Raw genomic sequence first — 18,896 nt, 5'->3', positions numbered from 1 at the left:
ATATTTAACGTAAAATCCACCCTCGTATTTGTATTCCTTTTACTTTTTAAATTTTTTAGTATTCATACGAATACCTACCACTAAACTTGTGATTAATAAGATCATATTTTGTCCAATCATTCCCAATTTACATATAATTTTACCTTTTACACTTTTTTTTTTTAGATATTTAGAGGTACCTTTGTGAATTGTGATAAGCAATTTGAATAATTTAATTTTACGTCCAATGTAATATCATATTTGATGTACCGAGCGCTCTCCAGCAACAAATTACAGTTACAGAAACCTCCAACAAATAACAATTACAGAAAACGTTGAAATGCTTTTACAGTTTGCTGTAAAATTGCATTAAAGTAGTTTGCAGTTCATTTTGAATCTGTCATGACCTCATGACTCATGAACGCTCAAAAACCTTAATTTTTTACGTTTTCTGTAAATTCTGTAATCGTAGCGTTCTGTAGCGCGCTCGAACACCCCTACAACTATGTAATTTAAAATTTAAAAATAAAATACAATCAGTTTTTAACCATCTGAGGCATTGAAGCACTAGAAAAAGGGGGAAATGCAAAACCCATAATAGGTACATAATTAACAACATCTCAAAATTCTAAATAATTCTTGAAAAATGTTCAAAAATTCAAAATTAATGTCAAATAATCAAGTCTTTTAAAAAAAATAAAAAGATAAAAAAAAATAAAAATTCAATATTTCAATTTTCAATATTTAACATGACGTAATAAAATTTCGTGCAATCAAATCAATGCATTGAAAATGCCAAAAACGGACAAGTCAGTCAATAAACTCAATCAGGAAGTCAATAAACAAAATTAGTGATAAAAATTTTTTCGAAATCAAAATACCAATGAATCATTTTTTTCAATTTCAATCAACTAGTTATAATTAAAATATAGGTACTTATGATTATATGATACAAATTTCTCATTATTGTCGAGTATAGTGATATTGAATACGTTGTGAACTCGTCTCCAGAAGTATTGATTCATAAGTTGTTCTTTTCTAATATTTCGTGTTTTTCGAAATAAGCTTCCAGAATGTCATCTCAGATGGAAAGTATCCTTTGTCAGAAACAATGTGCATTTAATTCTCATCTAATTCTGTAATTTAATCTATTTTAATTCACCAGCTGCTCTTCTTTACCTAAGCATACTAAGCACTACGTACGTGCTGTTATATTGTGACTGATATCTTGACTCTAGGATTTCTTCATCGACTTGATCTTACCCTGAAAAAACTTCTTCCCTTGGAGTAAATTTTGTTTCATTAGGCCAAACTCGCATTGTTCTCTAATATTCTATCTTTTTATTGTTTATCTGTGAATTGTTCTGGATATTACTAACAATTCCAAAACTAAGGTTGCTACTTGGTTTCATTCTCCGAAAGTACATATTTCCTTAACAATCTACGCAGATCATCTATTCAATTTAAAGTTCGCCGTCAAAGAATTGGAGAGAAATTCAAAGAAATGCGAAAAAGAAGAAAAAGCTGAAAAATTGAAGACCAAAAAGGCAATTCAAAAAGGTAACACAGAAGTTGCTCGGGTTCATGCAGAAAATGCTATCCGTCAAAAGAATCAATCATTGAATTATTTGAAAATGAGCGCAAGAGTGGACGCTGTAGCTAGTCGTGTGCAAAGTGCGCTAACTACCAGAAAGGTAACATCCATAATTTTATCCATAACACTAGGAAAACCGCCTGCATTAATCCTGTATGATTGGATGGTTTCTTTGATAGGTCACCCAATCGATGGCTGGTGTGGTAAAAGCAATGGATGCCGCTATGAAATCCATGAATTTGGAAAAAATTTCTTCCTTGATGGATAAATTTGAAAATCAATTCGAAGATTTAGATGTTCAAAGTTCGTATATGGAAAATACTATGTCGCAGACTGTCACCACGTCCATTCCACAACAAGACGTTGATCATTTGATGCAGCAAGTGGCTGATGAAGCTGGGTAAGAAAAATAATATTTTTTATGTGCTTTTGTGTGTTAGTGAAAATGAAATGCAATGTCTTTCTTGTGTAATTCTTAATGTCTCAAGATTTCAATTTCTACTTTCGAATTAATTTCACGCGAATTAATGTATTTTCATACCTAGTATTACATTCTACATAGGTGTACTGCACCCCATGCTGATTGACGGTATCGATGAATAAATATACTAATTTCCTTTTTATAAATTTCAGTTTGGAATTGAATATGGAATTGCCTACCGGTCCTCAAAGTATTGCTAGTTCGACTCAAGTGTCTCAAGAACAAGATGAATTGACTCAACGTTTGGCGAGACTACGTCAAGTTGAATAACAGTTGAATGAGTACAAGATATGTTACCATTCTAGTTATGTACAATAATTTAAGCACCTCTTTATAAATTATGCTTTACGAAGTCAAAATATTTTTTTTGTACCTATGGCAAAAGATTGTGAATTATCCATTTTGATTGTAAAATGTTTGAAATGGAAACTGTATGATGGAATTCAATTGTGGACACCCTGACCTGATCATGGGTATGTTAATTTTGCGATCTGTCGTTGGTATTTCATCCTGTGAATTTTATTTTACGTTGTCGCGATCGCTTTTAATTTTTTAATAATCATATTTTATTACATGAAATCTTAATGGTAGTCCTATATTTTTTATTCAATGTAATTATTCGAAGTTGAATATTGCTGTAATTTATTTGGGTTATTCGATGTTACGGCATCATCAATTTTGTATCTATACAGTTTTGTGATAAACAATCAATTTTTCTCTTGAGTTTTTCCTTTGAATGCAATAGCGAGTAACCGTGCGGAGTTACTTTTTTCTGCAGATTGGGGATAACTTTACTGCTTTACCTGTTACTAGTATTGTTTCAAAAAATCCTTCTCTTCGCACCTCGCAAAAAGATGGGCTATTGATTTGATTATTTAAAAATAAATTTCACTGAATTACCCATGAAAAAAAAACGTAATTACGAATAATCATAGACGAATATTTTATTCATACATACGATACGAAACATTTTCGATTAGCTTACGCTGATATTTACAAGTATGAAGAATTTACAAATATAACAGAGGTACATATGAAGGAACAAATCATACAAAAAAAACTATAAAAATTCGTGTTTCGGCAAAGTCGGACATAATTACATCAATCACACGCAAATAAAAATTAAGAACCACGAATAAGAAACTAGCTGTCTTCCACACAAACTGAAACTGTTGGTAGCATTTTTTCTAGTTGTGAGTCGCGTGAGCGCGAAATGCGATATTTTATACGATTCTTAAATAAATGAAAAATTTCACGTTTCCATGATCTCAACATCTTCTTGAGGGAGTCTGAAAATACACGATGATTTAGTACATACGGCTAAGAAAACATTATTCAAAATGAATTCGACAACAAATTGATTACACTTACTCCACAGTACCACTACTCAATGTATTCAAATTGACTGCGTTGATATTATTATTGTCTAAATCTGGTCTGTCGGTGATATCTGTGATTATAACGGAAGAACGTTGAGGGTATTTTTCTTCAGGCGTAATTCTGACAACATTCAGGTATGACATTGGTGGTCTCCATAATACTAAGGCAGTAGTAGGCTTTTCACTGAAATAAAAATTTCAAATTGAACATCAAAATCTAGATTTTTACAGCGAATACAAAATTAGGTAAATTTTCACTAAGCACGCGAGTAAATCAAACACGATACTTCTTTACTTACATTGGAATTAAAGGTTCTGGGACAATGCTATCGATATCTTTACTCAAATTTTTCAACTCATCGCATATGACTAACTGTGGCTGAGAATTTTTTGAACTAGCACAATCCGGTAATTCATCATCCATATCTTTTTCACTGATCTGTAGGAATAATAAATTACACTTTAATTTGCACATAATCATGCCATCACATGGAAATGAACTTCAGTAACTTACTCTTGCTTCAGTATAATTCTGAGTAGGCCTACTATGAGATATAAAATCGTTACTAATATGCATACCGCTCATCCTAGCAGCCATTTTTTCCTCGGTTATGAATATTTTATTGGGCTGTCTAAAAAAGCGAACATAATGAAATTCATGAAATAGTATCATCTACAATTTACAAGACCAACGCTGGCAATATGGATGAATAACTGTTGGATATACTTACTCTTCGTTCTCGGGAACTAAAGATTTCCGTTTCGTTGGAAAAGATGTATTTTGTTTGGGACTAAAATTGAAAACACTTCCAACTGGGTAGGTTGGTGCTGGAGAACCCGTAAATCTGCGAGAAAAACAATGCGGTAGAATCATTGCAATCACAAAAATAAATATTGCGTGTTCTCAAAATTTCAATTTACCTGACTATATTGGAAGTAACACAGCCATTCGGAAAAGTCCAAGATGTCTTAGTAGATGGCACTTCAGGAAATACATTGTAATACTGTGACATTTGTAATGGTAACTGATGAGAGTTGTACAAGTTATTGTTATTACTGGAATTGTTGTTGTTGTTATTATTGTTGTTCCATTGAGACTGCATAGCGAAGGCTTGCTGAGACTCAAATATTCCTGGTATCGATGGCTGAGGTTGATATAACAAAGAGGATTGTTGAACGACCAGAGGACTGCTAACCAAGCCCGGTGTTACGTTCATACTTTCTACAAAAGAATAAGTTAATATTTCATTAGTTTAATAAACGGAAAATAAGTCTCAAACATTTATGAACATCTATCTATAAAACACACAACTAAGAACGAAACAGAACGTAAAACTGACATTTCTACAACATCGGGTGTGAAAATACATACTGTTCAACATGTAAATTATGTAAATCATGTACTTACTTCAAGATTTTAAGATTCGAACTTCGGAGTAATTCTTATCACAGAAGCGTATCACTAGAACTAGAAATTTATGGAGCAAAGAAGTTTAAAAAGAAGCGATAGCATCAATCACGAAACCTCGAAATTACACATCAACTTAAGAATTCAATAAAACTCGACAAAAACAATATTCGACCAGACGTTTGAGCTGAAATTTGGAAATGTTGGAAATTCAAAATTGCTGAGGCGAAATTCTGATTACAGATGATATTGGCAAAAACACAATGAATGAAAGTGCGGATATTCAGTGTTATTCTCTTTTATTGATCAGTAGTTACCGAACGACGAATACGATAACGATAATTGATGCGGTATGAACTAAACTTCATGCGAATTAAATAAAATTCAAATTGATAAATTTTTTTTCAACGCCAAAAAATTATTCAACAACACTTTACAGCTCAGAATTTTCTTCAGAAACAACGAAAAATTTGAAGTATAAAAAAAATTTTACAATTTTGTTTCACACATTTTTTGATGTAGCAACACTGATAACTGCAAAGATGCGAGAAAATTCTGGAAACGTTCATCGGCTACACTTCTTGTCTTAATTATTCGATTCGATTAGATTCGATAGAACAATCTAACAGCCCACAGGGAAAAAGAGAAGCTCCGCGCCGCCGTTCAAAAAAAGCTGTGCTTGTTCGTAGGGTAGTTATCGGCGCGACTGCGTTGTTATTGGTCTTTTACTCAACGCTTTGAGTTTGAGCCATTGTGGAAATGCAAGTAGTGAAACAAGACTCATATTATATTTTATTTTATTTTATTTAGTTTATTTAATCAATGATTTAATTTGCTTTCAGTATAAATACCTACCGAATACCAAAATTATTAAATTAAATTGGCGAGGAAAAAATGTTTTTTTTTGTTTTAAAAAATTGAAATGTGGCGTAGAATTACTACAATATAATATGCAGTATTGTAGTAGGTATAGCCGTACAGGTACTACCTGCTTGTAAATATTATAGGTACCAATTTACTTGCTTATTTTTTCATTTATTTATATCATGTATTAGTCAGTTGACATTATACTTGGAAATTTATTATGAACAAACGTTTTAATTTCTCCAATTTAAAATATTTTTAGTCAACAATGAACAAAGGAACAAACGTTTTGAAGTAATTGTTTCAAACCGAAAAAATAAGATTTACGAATAAGTACGAATCTGTGGATTTGGCAAAGTATCCATCATTATTTTTCATTTTATTGTTTTCAATTTTCAACAAAAAAATACCAAATGAGTATCTTGTACTTTATTCATTACAGAACTTTTCCGTAATGGAAATCGCCTCTTCTTTCTGTTCATTACATGTACATATACAAACTTACTTGGAATTGATTAATGCGAAGAAAAAATTACCTAGATGAAAGAGAAAAGGAAGTGGAATTTTATAATACAGAAATGACAAATAAATGGATAGAATTGAGGAAAAAGCAAGAAGATTTTCTGAATGATGTGAAAAATTGCAATACTACGTTTTTCGATGGTTAAAATTTTAATAATTTTTTTCGCACCGTTAAAAAATCGCCACAGAGACCTCAGATTTGTTATATTCTCTTATGCACACTCATCTGCACTTGAATTTGAATTTTATTGATGGGTATATTAAAAAAATTAATGTTCTCATTATTTTCAAATTCATGAACTTTATGCTGATTAAATGCAGGAAAATAAGAATAAACGTTAAAGGATTTAGGAGAAAATTCTAGTCGAAACAGCATTTCAAAAAAAAAAAAAAAAAAAAAATGTAAACATGATACTTATACTCGCCGCGAAGAAACAAATTGAATGTTTGGAAAAACTTGAAAGTGGCATGAAACATTGCGGGTCCATTCCTTGCAACCATATCACGTGAATATAATTTTGATATTTTTCAAACTTTTTAGCAGAAAAATAATATGTACCTAGCTACCTACCTATGTTTATTGCAAATAACATACTTGAAAGTGAACGATTACATACTCAATTACATTACTTAAAAGTTTGAAAGTATATAAGTAGGCTACGGCACGTATGTGACGTATGCAGGCATTTTTCATTCAATAAAAAATTACCGACTTGGATTTTGCTCTGCATTTTAGATGAAAATGAACTCGCTCAATCAGCAACGTAATAAATCTTTGGAGCTCAAAAAAGATTATCTGAATAAAACCAACGATCTCAATGAATGTAACGAAAAATTGAATCAAAAAAAGTCTCAAGCAAATGTCACCACTTCGGAAAATATATATGTAAATAAAATACAATATGCTACGATCTTTAATTCTAATGGTTTGTCCTATACGTTTGCGTGGTGCGTACTGCCTAGGCAATACTTAGGCATATCAAGTCATAACATTTTGTAATGTACCTACCTATATGATATATTTTTTAAGATTAATATGTACCTGATTTATTTGTTTGGTCGTATCATTATTAGTGACTTTTTTCATACCTACCTATTCGATAGTCATACCATTATTTAAAATTTTAGATGAAACAAGCCTGCGATAATATTTTTCAAAAATTATGTTACCTACTGGAAAAGAAAACATGCCTTGCAAATGATTGACAATAATGAAAAACTGATTTTTATTGAAAATACAATTAATGAATTGAAAAATGCAATGTAACTAGCGTTTGAATTAAGCTATAAAGATGATATTTCCAACAAAACGGACTCTTCTTTTCCAATTACATTATTCTTGTGATGCGTTATTAAATTTAATAATACCTAAAAAATGAAAATACATTTTGAATGTTGTCCAATTATTTTTTGATTGAGTACCTAGTTAATAATAAGGTACCTACTTACCTAATCTATTAATTTCTCTGTTATAAATCTATGTTTATTCTGTGTATCTCTCTTCATTGAATGAACATTTCCACAGCCACAGCGGAATACATTCAACTTTAAGTGGAACAATTGTAATCGCATAGAAAGTCTTCAACTTTTTTATCCATTATTTGCAAGAATAAATCAGCGTTATGAGATGAAATCTGATTTTCTCCTGAAACAAAACAATTATGGGGTCCGGAAATTTCATCGCGCGAACTTCATAGCGCAAAAATTAATCGCAGGGAAAATTCACAGCAGGAAAATTCTTAGCACATAAATATCAAAATTCAATTAAAACACACAACACAACAAGGCTGAAACAGCCTTTATATTATGAAGTGGGTATGGCAGAAAAGGTGTACTTAATCAAAATCAGTTTACAATCTTATCCAAAGCACCTCCCAGGGTAATACGCAATATAATGTAGAAGAGTCTCATAAGGGAACCACTCGAGTTGTCCACCTTCGATTTGAACGGGAACGCGATTTATGGAGAGAGCATGGTCTGAAACCCACCTCCAGTATGATTTTCAATTTCTTCAGAATTTTGAATTTGCTCCATCTTACTTCAGAAAATTACCGGGAAAAAGGCAAAAGAGTCGCATACGTAACCGTAGACGAAAAAAAATCCCGTTTTAAAATCTGATTAGCGATATTATTTTGTGGAAATTTTTTTCTAAACTGAGTAAGGTTTAGATACCTATGAGTAATGCGTGCAATCGTGCATGTTTAGTTGATGTTTGCTATCGAAGTACGTGGAAAGTCTGTATAGATTAGGTACTTATTTTAAATTTTAATGATTCATTTTCTTATGAATTTTTCTGAAGAAGCCCAGCATAGGTCATTCGTTCTTTATGTAATGTATCTAATCTAATATTCGATAGGTAATTAGTGATCAATTTAAAAAATAATCAATGTGAACAAACAAGTAATTTTTACTTTATTATTTTGCGTCGTATGCATAATTTATCTGCAACTACCGTACCTACCTATACAAGCACGTGCCTGTGGCAGAACATGAGCCAATGGGGGGGGGGGGATAGGGAAAAGAGGAAGTTTATAATCGCTCAAAAGTAAAATAAAGATATAACCAAAAATTATTTTCATCTTGAATCTCCAATAGTATATATAGGTTTAGGTACCCACTTGTGCTAAATGTCTGATTTGATTAAAGTTTTTTCTTTTTTCAAAAAAAAAATAAAAATTTATGTATTTCTTCAATAGATACTCTATACGAATTAGGTATACCTATAGGGAATTACCAAAGAAACACATTTATGTTGAATTGACAAAACTGTAAACAAATAAACACCTAACCGTACAAATAAAACTTTTTTCCAACCGCAAAACTGCTAGAACAAAGAACCACACAATGTAAAATGAAAGAATTTTCAAAACCTGGTAACTATAAGCTATCGTGTGATTCCCTTCGATTTTGACGTTATACAAAAAATCAGCTGAACAAAACTTATAAACTTTTCGAAACATGTTTTATTATCTATTGCAATTGCAATGATTTTTTTAATTGAAATTTTCTTGATTTAATAGGCCTATTTGGTGATGGCATTTTCAGTTTTGATGCTAGGTATAGGAATAAATTGTATATAGGTACAAATATGTACCATTTATTCCCATTTCCTATAGGAACTATATTATTGTGTTCATATCTTTACCTACTTGTTTGCGATTTACGAGTCTTATGGTTACCTATATATGTATTTATATGATAGGTATACTGTGAGACCGTCACACGAACATTATTTCTAATAAGTTGACTTTATTATCAAAGTGATGACTGCTCAAACGTTAGTTATGAAAAAAATCAATGCGAGAAAAACTCAACATTTTGATAAAACACAATAAACAATCATCTCCACACGTGCAGCTGCTAGATTTAGTAATTTTCCATGATACATTTCATCATCAAATACCTATTGTATTATTTTATTTATTTTCCTTTTGATTCAATAATTAGATACGTAATCAATAAGAAAGCATTACACTCGTAGATTTTAAACTCATAATTTCAGTGCCTGAACTTCCGAAGCATTTATTCATTTATCTACGTACTTAATAATGTTTCGAATTGATTTTATCAATAAGTACATACTTGGAATAACTTTTGAAATGTTTGAAGTTGAAATGCTTTTCTTCTTGCTGACTAATTTCTCTCCTACACATAGGTGCCCAATTCAAGAGGAAAGCAATACACACCTAAAAAAAAAGTTGGCTCGAAAAAAGTAGGTAGTATAGCCCTCCTTATAGGCATCATGCTTTCTCAATAGGCACTATTCGTTACTTGGGAGATTTCAGCGGAGAAATTCTCATTGAACCACGTTAATAAAATTTCAGTTCACGTTTTTGAAGGCGCTAACGTATGTACGTATATGTACCTACAAGAATGGCGTGCAAGTTTATGACTCTGAATGATTGTGACTTGCTTTGGATATTATTGTTGAAAAGTAATTTCAAATAAATACGAGAATTTTAAATTAAATCCTTACCTATCAAATGAATTAATGATGGACTATCACGCTTGAATAGTGAAAATAAATTTTCCATTTCTTTGAACATAATTTCTAGGATGCTATTCACCGAGGTGAGCCTTTTCTTTTCATCTTCAATTTTTTCTTTTTTTACAACGAGTTCTTTCCGAAAGGATTCCATCGATTCAGAACATTCTTTTTTGATAGAGGTGCTAATCATTCTTTGTTCTTCTAGGGCACGATTCAACACAGCCATTTCATCTTGTAGTAATTCCATCTACCGGAATGAAAATGTTTACAAATATTGAGCTCAATTTTCATAAATATTTTTCATCGCAAAATTTTAAAATATTTTTAAAGGCGAGACGAACTCACTTCATTATTTATTTCATTGACGTAATTGAATAAAGCAAAATTTTCTTCTTCTTGTTTTAAAAATATGGCTGGTAAACGTTCGGTATTGTGTTCGCCACAAAATTCTTTTATTTGTTCTAGAATAGAATTATGTTTTTGAGTATATTTTTCGATTTGTTCTATTTTCTGTTGTTTTTTGGCGTTTTCCTTTTGTTCGAGATCAGCTAGGATCCGTTTTTGACCTGAAATAAATTTTATAATAATAAAATTCAATATTTCTTGATCACGAAGGTCCCTGATGTTAGGTAGTAGGTACCATAGGCACGCATTTCTAATTTACCTTTAATGCTTAAAAATTCTTTTAGTTGCATATAATGATCTAGTTGTCTGTATAATTCCCTCATTTTATGTTTTTGAGTGATGATTTCTTGCTGATCTTTATTAATTGTAGTTTTCAGTTTGTCATCAGCTGCATCTCTAATATTAAAACAGTGCCTGTGTGAGTATTTAAACGATTAAAGAACATTTTAAAATAAAAGTAGGTAGGTATATACCTTTGTTCACATGCAATGGTAGCTTGTTCCATTAACGCGAGTAATTTTTTTTTATCGGCGTTTAATTTAATGACTAATTTCTTATAAATGTCGTTGAACCTTGATCTGCCCTTTAGTAAAGCGTCGACTTCCTGTCTGATGGCCAAATTTTCCGCTAATGCTTTGTCATACTTTATTGTCTCCTGAATAAACGCGTGAAAATACACGGTCAATTGAAAAAAAAACGCTAAATGATGTCCTTTTGGAAAACTTACATTATGTAATTTATTTTGTAGCAAATGGAGTTGCTTGTTTGCTTTTCCAATGTTTTCATCCATTTGTATTGTTTTAGAATCGCCATAATACAATAAAATTTTACTTTCGTTTTGAAAATTTTTTATTTTTGTTTCGAGTTTTGCGATTGTATCCTTTTTTTGTTTTATTAGAAATACGTATTTTTCGAAGGTTTTCAATAATTCGTTGAATTGTCTATTCCATTCGGTATCATATTCCGATACACTTAGTGGTTTTTCAGCTCGCAATTTTGAAAGTAGCCCATTTTCTTCCTTTTCTAGAGTTTCGATGATTTTCCTACGAGTAGGTAAGTGATTTTAAGAAACTATAAACTACTCATCTGGGTGCGATTAAAGTTGTATTAGGAAAGTATAGGTAGCCTACGTTAAATATAACAAATAAAAACCTTTGCTTATTCAAGTAACATTTTATTTCACTGGCATACGAATTCTTATCGCCTTCCATAATACGATATTGTCTCTGTAATTTTTTCAGTTCTATTTGCGATATCAATAATAGTTCTTTGTCATCTTGAACAAGTTTCCGAGACATGTTCACGCGAATGGAATAACCCAATTTAATTTGGTACTGTTATAACAAAAAAAAAATACCGATCGAAATAATATGCTAACAGCAAGTAACTAACTGAAATAACAAACTATAACACAACGTCTATAACACAACCCTAATGTATTCAGTGAAGCCCAACTGTAAATACCTATTGACTTCGCGAGTATTTCAAAATGCATTAAAAGCAGTGGGTAAATTTCTGTATACCTACATTATGAAGATTTTGTCATTTTCAGGCCAAAGACCAAATTTCTGGTTCCAAGTTGATCTAAGCTGAGAAATAGCGATATTCTATAGCACACGACCATTTGAATTTTGAACTTTCAAAGTTTATTTCAAAGAAGATACGTCTTGATCACTGTGTTCAAGTCCCATCCTCATTTACCGAGGTTTTAATTTTTCGGGAATTGGAAACAGAAACTACCGATCATTTTGAAAATGTTTCACTGAGTAGTAAAAAAATGAAAGCTTCGGGGAATTGGAATAACACTGTTATAAATTTTCCATCATCTACCTACACATTTTTAATTTTTTTGATAAAAAAATGCCTAATGGAAAAATTTAAAGAAAAATTCAATTTTGATTTTTGCAACACTGAAATTCAGTGTCGTGACATGAAACACACTTGAATGTGTGTGTGTGTGTGTTGCAAACTATGCAAACTAAAATTAACAATTTTTCATTTTTATTTATGCAGCTGCGTTTCTGCGAAGTGCGATCACAGCATTCCAATTTTTCTGCCCTGCCTTTTTTGAGTGCGAAAAATTACCGGTTGTGGGATGCTTCGAAATCGAATGCACTGAATGTTCAGTTGAAGAATCATCCGATTTTGCGATTGAATTTTCTTCTCAAATAGATAGGCATGGCATTGATATTATGTAGGCATATTTTTATTTTTTCATTTTTCTCTACAGGATCTACATTTGATTATATCCAAACGGAAAAAAATCTATAATCAATTTGTATCCACCAGAGTGGTACCTGTCCTACGCACATTTTCCCGAACTATACCTAGTCTATCAATCACTGAACTTGACTCGATATTCAACGAGCAATGACCCTGTGAAAACTGGTCAATGAAAACCTTGAAATCGAAAATATCAAAAACCTGCGATGCAAATAATATGACAACCACGTACATAGGCTATGTACCGTCATTTCCCACGATTTCTGTATCGGATTTGTCACAAGAAAGAAACTGAATAAATTTTGAAGCGTTAAAAAAAAAATTGGTGTAAAAATGTGTTTTAAAATTGTACTTCTAGCAGAAGTTTTACTGTTGGTTTAATTTCGCGAAGTGATTCACGTTTTCATCAAACTCAAACTTGATTCGCGTAATTAGCGACTAAAATCAGATAACGGAGCTAGTTGTACGGAAACCATACGGAAACAGATGATTTGATCCACATCTAATCAATCAAGTAACGTATTTGCTGTCCGAAGGTGTTGAAACGCACGGTGAACCGGCTTCTTTTAAATTGAAATTAGTAATTTCATTTTATTTTATTCGTTTCTATATAAAATTAAATAATTTTCACCAACGATACGGTTGTTGTGACAAATCCGCTACAGTTTTTTTTGTATAATTCAAGAAAAATGACATTTACAATGACAACGATACTCAGAAGTAAGTTGAAAATTGTTCGATATGTTTCTCTATTTTATATGATTTTTAAATAGTAAAAATTGTTTCAACGTTATTTTTAACGCATTGTAAATTATTTTCAGGCATGAATTTCGCTTTGAAAAAGTCCTCCTGTAGAGGTATCGCATCCATATCATCATTATCAGAAACACATCAAATGCTTTACAAGATGTGTAGGGATTTTACTGAAAGCGAATTGAAACCAAACGCCGCTAAATTCGACAAAGAGCATCTATTTCCAGCCGAACAGGTATATCACATGCATTTTATTTTATAATCCGATAAGGTGCTTCTAAAAGCATGTAATGTATTGAAAGGTTAACGGGTTATCTACAGGGTTTCCCTTCATTACATGATTTTCAAACAATATCCAAAGATAAATTGAAAGTAATAATTAAAAAAAAGAGCATGTTTCTAATTGAATATTATACGTTTTCAGATAAGAAAAATGGGAGAATTGGGATTGTTAGCGGTCGAAATTCCTTCAGAATTAGGCGGGTCTGGTTTAGACTATTTAGCTTATGCTATTGCGATGGAAGAAATTTCACGGTGTGTTTGATTTGGATGTATTTCATCAAATCATGCAATCGCATGTCTTGAAAAGTCTATACTGTTGAGTTTTGTCAAGAATTGTTTTGCTCACTTTCCGATAGCTTATCGATGTTACTTTGTATTACTAAATATTTATCTATTAGGCATGATATTTCGTTCACTTCTCTGTGGTAGAAATCGCCAGAAAAGGCCTGCTGTCGTTAAAAGTTAGGAACAGTTTCAGTCTACGTATGTTTTTCGTCGAGGCAGTGCGTTAGTTAGTGAGCAGTTATTGTCGCGAAGTTCGACTTACACAATTTTTTCGTTTTAAAATCATTTTTTGTTCGATATGGATTCTCAACGAATTATTCAAGAAACTTTCAACTGGATCGTATATTTCTGGACTTTGCCAATTTATTTGTTCTTAGGTGCTTATGCGTGCGGGTGTGAAATAATCAACAGTGTAATTCACAAAATTTGGTTATTTTTGGAAACCGGCTCTGCATCTCCTAAAGTCATGTTATCGTACGAAAATCCTGCAAATGGACCACCGCTACCGTCTGGCCTTAATCCTGGACTTAAACGCGTCGCTCAATTTACAAAATAACTTTATAGACTTTTCATTTCGTAATCTAATCTATATATTTTAATTTTTTTAATCGTGAATTTTTTCAATTTTTTAACATTTACCTATCTATCGTTATTTATTATTTTTTTTATGATTTTAAAATTTTTTTCTTATGATACTAGTGGTTGCGCGTCCGCCGGAGTTATTATGAGCGTTAATAATTCACTTTATTTAGGGCCTATTTATAAATTCGGTAATGACAAGCAAAAAGAAGAATTTATTCGTCCCTTCACCAATGGACAAAAAATCGGCTGTTTTGCTCTCAGCGAACCAGGTAATGAAAAAGGTGTTTTTAAAAACTCCGTAACGCGTGAAAATTTACGTATTTCTTTTCGTAGGTAATGGTAGTGATGCTGGCGCTGCATCTACTACAGCCACTCTAAAAGGTAGTGATTACGTATTAAACGGCGCCAAGTGCTGGATTACGAATGGTTATGAATCAGAAGCAGCTGTTGTTTTTGCCACTACAGATAAATCGAAAAAACATAAAGGAATTAGTGCTTTTCTCATCAATAAACCGTGTCCAGGTAAAAATATGTAAAATTTTCTACTTATCGGTGTCGATACTCGCTTACCGAAAATTATTCTTTCGTACAGGTTTAACATTAGGAAAAAAAGAAGATAAATTAGGTATCAGAGGCTCATCAACATGTACATTAAACTTCGAAGACTGTCCAGTTAGTGCGGAAAATATCTTAGGAGAACCTGGGATGGGATTCAAAATAGCAATGATGACGCTAGGTACGCATAACTCTTGTAATTATTTTAGAAATTTATTTTTCTTACTGTCGTGCTAATGTAGATCTAATTTCATACTCATAGATGCTGGTAGAATTGGTATAGCTTCTCAGGCTTTAGGTATTGCTCAAGCTTCGTTAGACGTAGCTATAGATTATGCTTCCCAGAGAAAAGCATTCGGAGCCAGTATACTCAAATTACAAGCTATTCAGGTACACTTGCACATCTTTTATGTCGAGTTATTTTATTTTATTTTTTTGAACGTTCTAATTACACGGTATTTGGTATGATTGTGTTTACTATTCACAGAGTAAAATTGCCGATATGGCCTTACGCCTCGAAAGTGCAAGATTACTGACTTGGAGAGCGGCCTACCTGAAGGATAAAAAGCAACCATTCACCAAGGTACGTTTTCATATTTATTTTATCGAATGAAAATAGTGAAATGATATTCTAATACTCTTCCGTATTTTAGGAAGCTGCCATGGCCAAATTGGCTGCATCTGAAGCAGCTACTTTCAATTCTCATCAGTGTATTCAAATATTAGGCGGTATGGGTTATGTTTCTGATATGCCTGCTGAACGTCATTACCGTGATGCCAGAATCACCGAAATATACGAAGGTACCTCGGAAATTCAACGTCTTGTCATTGCAAGCAATATAATCAAGCAATACAATGTTCAATTATAAATTCTGTCATTTTTGATTATAAATAGTATCTCTGGGTTTGAAATGGGTGCTTTCAGTATTCGTGTATCAGTATTTATTATAGATGTGAAAGCAATATAATGCTGTTCTGGTTTAAACGTACCATAAAAATGTAATACTTTTTTCGTAGGTTCATGTTTGTCTGTCTCAAATATATGTATGTAGTATTGTAAAACGTAATTTTTTCGTATGCAAAGCTGAATTGTTGTTGAATTGGATATGTTAATATAGTATTGGTGAATGCTGAAGTATGTGTTTCTATATTTTAGGTTGCATTGAAAATTCTATGATACAATATGTCAACGTTATATTAAAACTTGAACATTTCACTGTATAAAAGTCATGAAAAGCGAGAAAGGAGTAATTAATTCATTTTCAGCGTGAATTTCATGAGCCTAGGACTAGGAGACCACTAATACGTAAATTTATTCAGCGAAATGTTTCAATCATGATTTACGATACTAAACCAATGATTCGTTTTCTTTTATAAACAGATATTTTCAAAAAAGAAGAAGCATGAATTTTTAAAAATGAAAAAATTGTAATTCACATTTCACTACAGTTAATACTTATAAAATACTTATACTTAGAAACATGATAAGCATTTTTAAAAATTTCTTAAATAAATGCGAAACCATAACAACAAGATTACCACCCCGGAGTTGTATTAGCCAACCGTCGCATTCGCCTAAAAGAACATAACGAAATAAATTAGTTTGAATAGGAAAACAATTTACTTCGACGATAAACGGCAAATACCTCGTATTACGATCTTGATCTCGAATTTTCTTTTCCATTTCAGCATCAGTTAACGTCTCCAAGAATGGACACCATTGGTCAGAATCTGACGGTGGTCTAAACGGACTTTCAACAGTAGGTAAAGGCGCTTCACTAAAATATTCACAAAAATGAGAATTTACTCGTATCATTATAAGACGATTAGGTTTCGCAATAAACGAATATTTACCTGAATGCGTAAGTTCTTTGATGCCAGCTAAGCTGTCCTCTAATTGAGTATGCGATTGCAGTTACAAATTCTCCGCCTAATCCTAACTCAGCGCATAACTTCATAGCAAATTTTTCAGGTGAATTCTCTTTTTCACTCATGTCCCATTCAACTTGATCTACTAAAGATGTATTTCCGACATGGATATTTAACTGGAGAAACATAATTTTACGTTATTTAAAGATAAAGGAACATCGAAGGTTCAATTTGAAATAATGAAAATACCTTGATGATCACTCTTTGATCAAATTGTTCGTCCAAAATGTTATCCGTAGGGAATGCATCTATTTGTTGACGTATCGCTTGTGCTATAGCTGGAACGAAGGTAGTTGGGTTTAAATCCAAATCATCGCATAAAACTTCGGCGAATTGTTCCGGCGTTATAATTGTTTCTAGTCGCAAAAAAAGTAGCAAATTAATTTCAAAAACAGATTACATTACAAACGCAGTAACTGGAAATGTATCCACCATTTTTATTCCACGTAAATGTGTCTCTTAATTTTTGACCTTCTACTTCCATATCCAATCTGATTGGTACTAAAACTTCTGGTTGCGAAGAATTTTCAAACACCACCATTGGATCAGTATCGTCGTAACTGTACAAAATGCAAATACATGCTACATTTATAGAAAATCCATCGCGCTTATGACGTATGCTTTTCGTAGTAGAATTCACCATCTACAAACCATAAAGGAAACGTTCGAACTTTCTTCTGATTAACTCTATTTCTATTGATGGGTGTCGCTTGAGGAACAGCGTCCAGATGTGAACTATTCGGTATAGATGGAACCCATGTCATCGACTTCTTATTCTTGCTTTCTCTGTAATTATTTAATCGTTGTATTGACTAATGACTATAAATGTGAATTCAAACATTATTCAAACAATTAGGAACTGAACATACCTCGGTACAAATGGTTCAGAAGAATGAACGGACACTGATTTGTATTTTTCATCATTACCCTCGATGATATCTTCAATTTCAGATGCTCGTAAAAGAGAAACACTAGATGCTAAGCAATGTGGACTAATACCTACGGTAATAATTCATTATAGCAGATGACAAATTATACTCAAATATTTTTCGAAATGTTGAAAAAGTAGTACCTAAATCGATCAACTTTTTTCTTTCTTCATTGGTGATTGTCCGCCGGTACATGCCAGGGTACCGTTTATACAAGGATCCTCGAAAGAGGCGAAGGTAATTTCCAACCTAAACATCATATAGTTATCAATTATAATTGAAAAATACGAATGAAAACACCCGAAACTGTTTCATTTCACGGAAAACTTACCTCGGAACCGATGCAATAAAATTCGCCATTTTCTTCCAACTGAAAACTCAAAGGTTTATCGCCGTAAGTTTTAACAGCCATAATAACCAAGTCTTGAAGTATTCACAATATTGATACTTAAAGAACTGAATACACCATTATCCAATTTAATAATCCTTAAAATTACAAAAGTTAAAAGAACAAGAAACTTCGGAATAATCAACCAAACTTTCCACGATAAACAAAAAATTAATTTTTGTATTCATAGACAAAAAACAACCGGGTCATCTACTCTGCTCTATTCTGATTGGTTGAATAACATAATAGGTATAATAGATAGGATATTTTCTTATCACCGACCAATGAAAATTCGGAAAATTCTAAACATTTAAAGCAGTGGTGGTGTGGTGGGGTGAACTTTGACGAAA

The 18,896-nt window shown here is 32.1% G+C and overlaps 5 protein-coding genes across 6 annotated transcripts; 2 read left to right on the top strand and 3 right to left on the bottom strand.

Annotated features, from left to right (window-relative positions):
* The first annotated feature begins 841 nt into the window (after positions 1 to 841).
* Chmp1 (charged multivesicular body protein 1) lies at positions 842 to 2,771 on the top strand. Its single transcript, XM_065345337.1, has 4 exons — positions 842 to 1,071; positions 1,429 to 1,673; positions 1,753 to 1,973; positions 2,207 to 2,771. The coding sequence occupies exons 1-4, from the start codon at positions 1,053 to 1,055 to the stop codon at positions 2,322 to 2,324; spliced, it is 603 nt and encodes a 200-aa protein (XP_065201409.1). The 5' UTR covers positions 842 to 1,052; the 3' UTR covers positions 2,325 to 2,771.
* Positions 2,772 to 2,973: 202 nt separating this feature from the next.
* Positions 2,974 to 5,360, bottom strand: LOC135832213 (myb-like protein Z). The gene is made up of 7 exons (XM_065345334.1): positions 4,842 to 5,360; positions 4,355 to 4,655; positions 4,165 to 4,278; positions 3,948 to 4,065; positions 3,733 to 3,872; positions 3,426 to 3,617; positions 2,974 to 3,343 (listed from the first exon to the last, which is right to left on the bottom strand). The coding sequence occupies exons 2-7, from the start codon at positions 4,648 to 4,650 to the stop codon at positions 3,307 to 3,309; spliced, it is 897 nt and encodes a 298-aa protein (XP_065201406.1). The 5' UTR covers positions 4,651 to 4,655; positions 4,842 to 5,360; the 3' UTR covers positions 2,974 to 3,306.
* A 2,069-nt stretch (positions 5,361 to 7,429) lies between these two features.
* Positions 7,430 to 12,039, bottom strand: Ccdc114 (Coiled-coil domain containing protein 114). 2 transcript variants are annotated; one of them, XM_065345328.1, is made up of 8 exons: positions 11,773 to 12,039; positions 11,348 to 11,663; positions 11,094 to 11,275; positions 10,880 to 11,016; positions 10,561 to 10,781; positions 10,204 to 10,462; positions 7,677 to 7,872; positions 7,430 to 7,595 (listed from the first exon to the last, which is right to left on the bottom strand). In XM_065345328.1, the coding sequence occupies exons 1-7, from the start codon at positions 11,916 to 11,918 to the stop codon at positions 7,775 to 7,777; spliced, it is 1,359 nt and encodes a 452-aa protein (XP_065201400.1). In that variant the 5' UTR covers positions 11,919 to 12,039; the 3' UTR covers positions 7,430 to 7,595; positions 7,677 to 7,774. The 2 variants fall into 2 exon arrangements, with proteins under 2 accessions (XP_065201400.1, XP_065201399.1); XM_065345327.1 differs by having other exon boundaries at positions 11,094 to 11,663.
* A 1,152-nt stretch (positions 12,040 to 13,191) lies between these two features.
* Arc42 (Activator-recruited cofactor subunit 42) lies at positions 13,192 to 16,435 on the top strand. The gene is made up of 9 exons (XM_065345329.1): positions 13,192 to 13,563; positions 13,665 to 13,831; positions 14,021 to 14,130; positions 14,863 to 15,014; positions 15,079 to 15,267; positions 15,338 to 15,481; positions 15,563 to 15,690; positions 15,788 to 15,883; positions 15,954 to 16,435. The coding sequence occupies exons 1-9, from the start codon at positions 13,533 to 13,535 to the stop codon at positions 16,167 to 16,169; spliced, it is 1,233 nt and encodes a 410-aa protein (XP_065201401.1). The 5' UTR covers positions 13,192 to 13,532; the 3' UTR covers positions 16,170 to 16,435.
* Positions 16,436 to 16,708: 273 nt separating this feature from the next.
* On the bottom strand, positions 16,709 to 18,726 carry Snr1 (SWI/SNF related, matrix associated, actin dependent regulator of chromatin, subfamily b, member 1). The gene is made up of 9 exons (XM_065345332.1): positions 18,490 to 18,726; positions 18,302 to 18,407; positions 18,099 to 18,228; positions 17,881 to 18,015; positions 17,662 to 17,789; positions 17,419 to 17,585; positions 17,155 to 17,345; positions 16,947 to 17,078; positions 16,709 to 16,875 (listed from the first exon to the last, which is right to left on the bottom strand). The coding sequence occupies exons 1-9, from the start codon at positions 18,568 to 18,570 to the stop codon at positions 16,836 to 16,838; spliced, it is 1,110 nt and encodes a 369-aa protein (XP_065201404.1). The 5' UTR covers positions 18,571 to 18,726; the 3' UTR covers positions 16,709 to 16,835.
* Between the last annotated feature and the right edge of the window lie 170 nt (positions 18,727 to 18,896).

This window comes from Planococcus citri, chromosome 1 (assembly GCF_950023065.1).
Source record: "Planococcus citri chromosome 1, ihPlaCitr1.1, whole genome shotgun sequence".
Lineage (NCBI taxonomy): Eukaryota > Metazoa > Arthropoda > Insecta > Hemiptera > Pseudococcidae > Planococcus > Planococcus citri.
Note: the sequence above shows the minus strand (reverse complement) of the source record. Positions and strands in the feature narration are given on the sequence as shown.

Coding starts and splice junctions, on each gene's coding strand:
- Chmp1 (XM_065345337.1), top strand. Junction 1,674..1,752: donor GTGCGCTAACTACCAGAAAG/GTAACATCCATA, acceptor TTTCTTTGATAG/GTCACCCAATCGATGGCTGG. Junction 1,974..2,206: donor CAAGTGGCTGATGAAGCTGG/GTAAGAAAAATA, acceptor TATAAATTTCAG/TTTGGAATTGAATATGGAAT.
- Ccdc114 (XM_065345327.1), bottom strand. CDS start 11,918: ATGTCTCGGAAACTTGTTCAAGATGACAAAGAACTATTATTGATATCG. Junction 11,017..11,093: donor ACCATTGCATGTGAACAAAG/GTATATACCTAC, acceptor TTTTAATATTAG/AGATGCAGCTGATGACAAAC. Junction 10,463..10,560: donor TCAATGAAATAAATAATGAA/GTGAGTTCGTCT, acceptor TCATTCCGGTAG/ATGGAATTACTACAAGATGA.
- Arc42 (XM_065345329.1), top strand. CDS start 13,533: ATGACATTTACAATGACAACGATACTCAGAA. Junction 13,564..13,664: donor AATGACAACGATACTCAGAA/GTAAGTTGAAAA, acceptor AATTATTTTCAG/GCATGAATTTCGCTTTGAAA. Junction 15,268..15,337: donor CATCAATAAACCGTGTCCAG/GTAAAAATATGT, acceptor TCTTTCGTACAG/GTTTAACATTAGGAAAAAAA.
- Snr1 (XM_065345332.1), bottom strand. CDS start 18,570: ATGGCTGTTAAAACTTACGGCGATAAACCTTTGAGTTTTCAGTTGGAA. Junction 18,229..18,301: donor AAAAAAGTTGATCGATTTAG/GTACTACTTTTT, acceptor TTATTACCGTAG/GTATTAGTCCACATTGCTTA. Junction 16,876..16,946: donor GATCAAGATCGTAATACGAG/GTATTTGCCGTT, acceptor ATGTTCTTTTAG/GCGAATGCGACGGTTGGCTA.
- LOC135832213 (XM_065345334.1), bottom strand. CDS start 4,650: ATGAACGTAACACCGGGCTTGGTTAGCAGTCCTCTGGTCGTTCAACAA. Junction 4,279..4,354: donor GTTACTTCCAATATAGTCAG/GTAAATTGAAAT, acceptor TTTTTCTCGCAG/ATTTACGGGTTCTCCAGCAC. Junction 3,618..3,732: donor CCAGAACCTTTAATTCCAAT/GTAAGTAAAGAA, acceptor TTTTTATTTCAG/TGAAAAGCCTACTACTGCCT.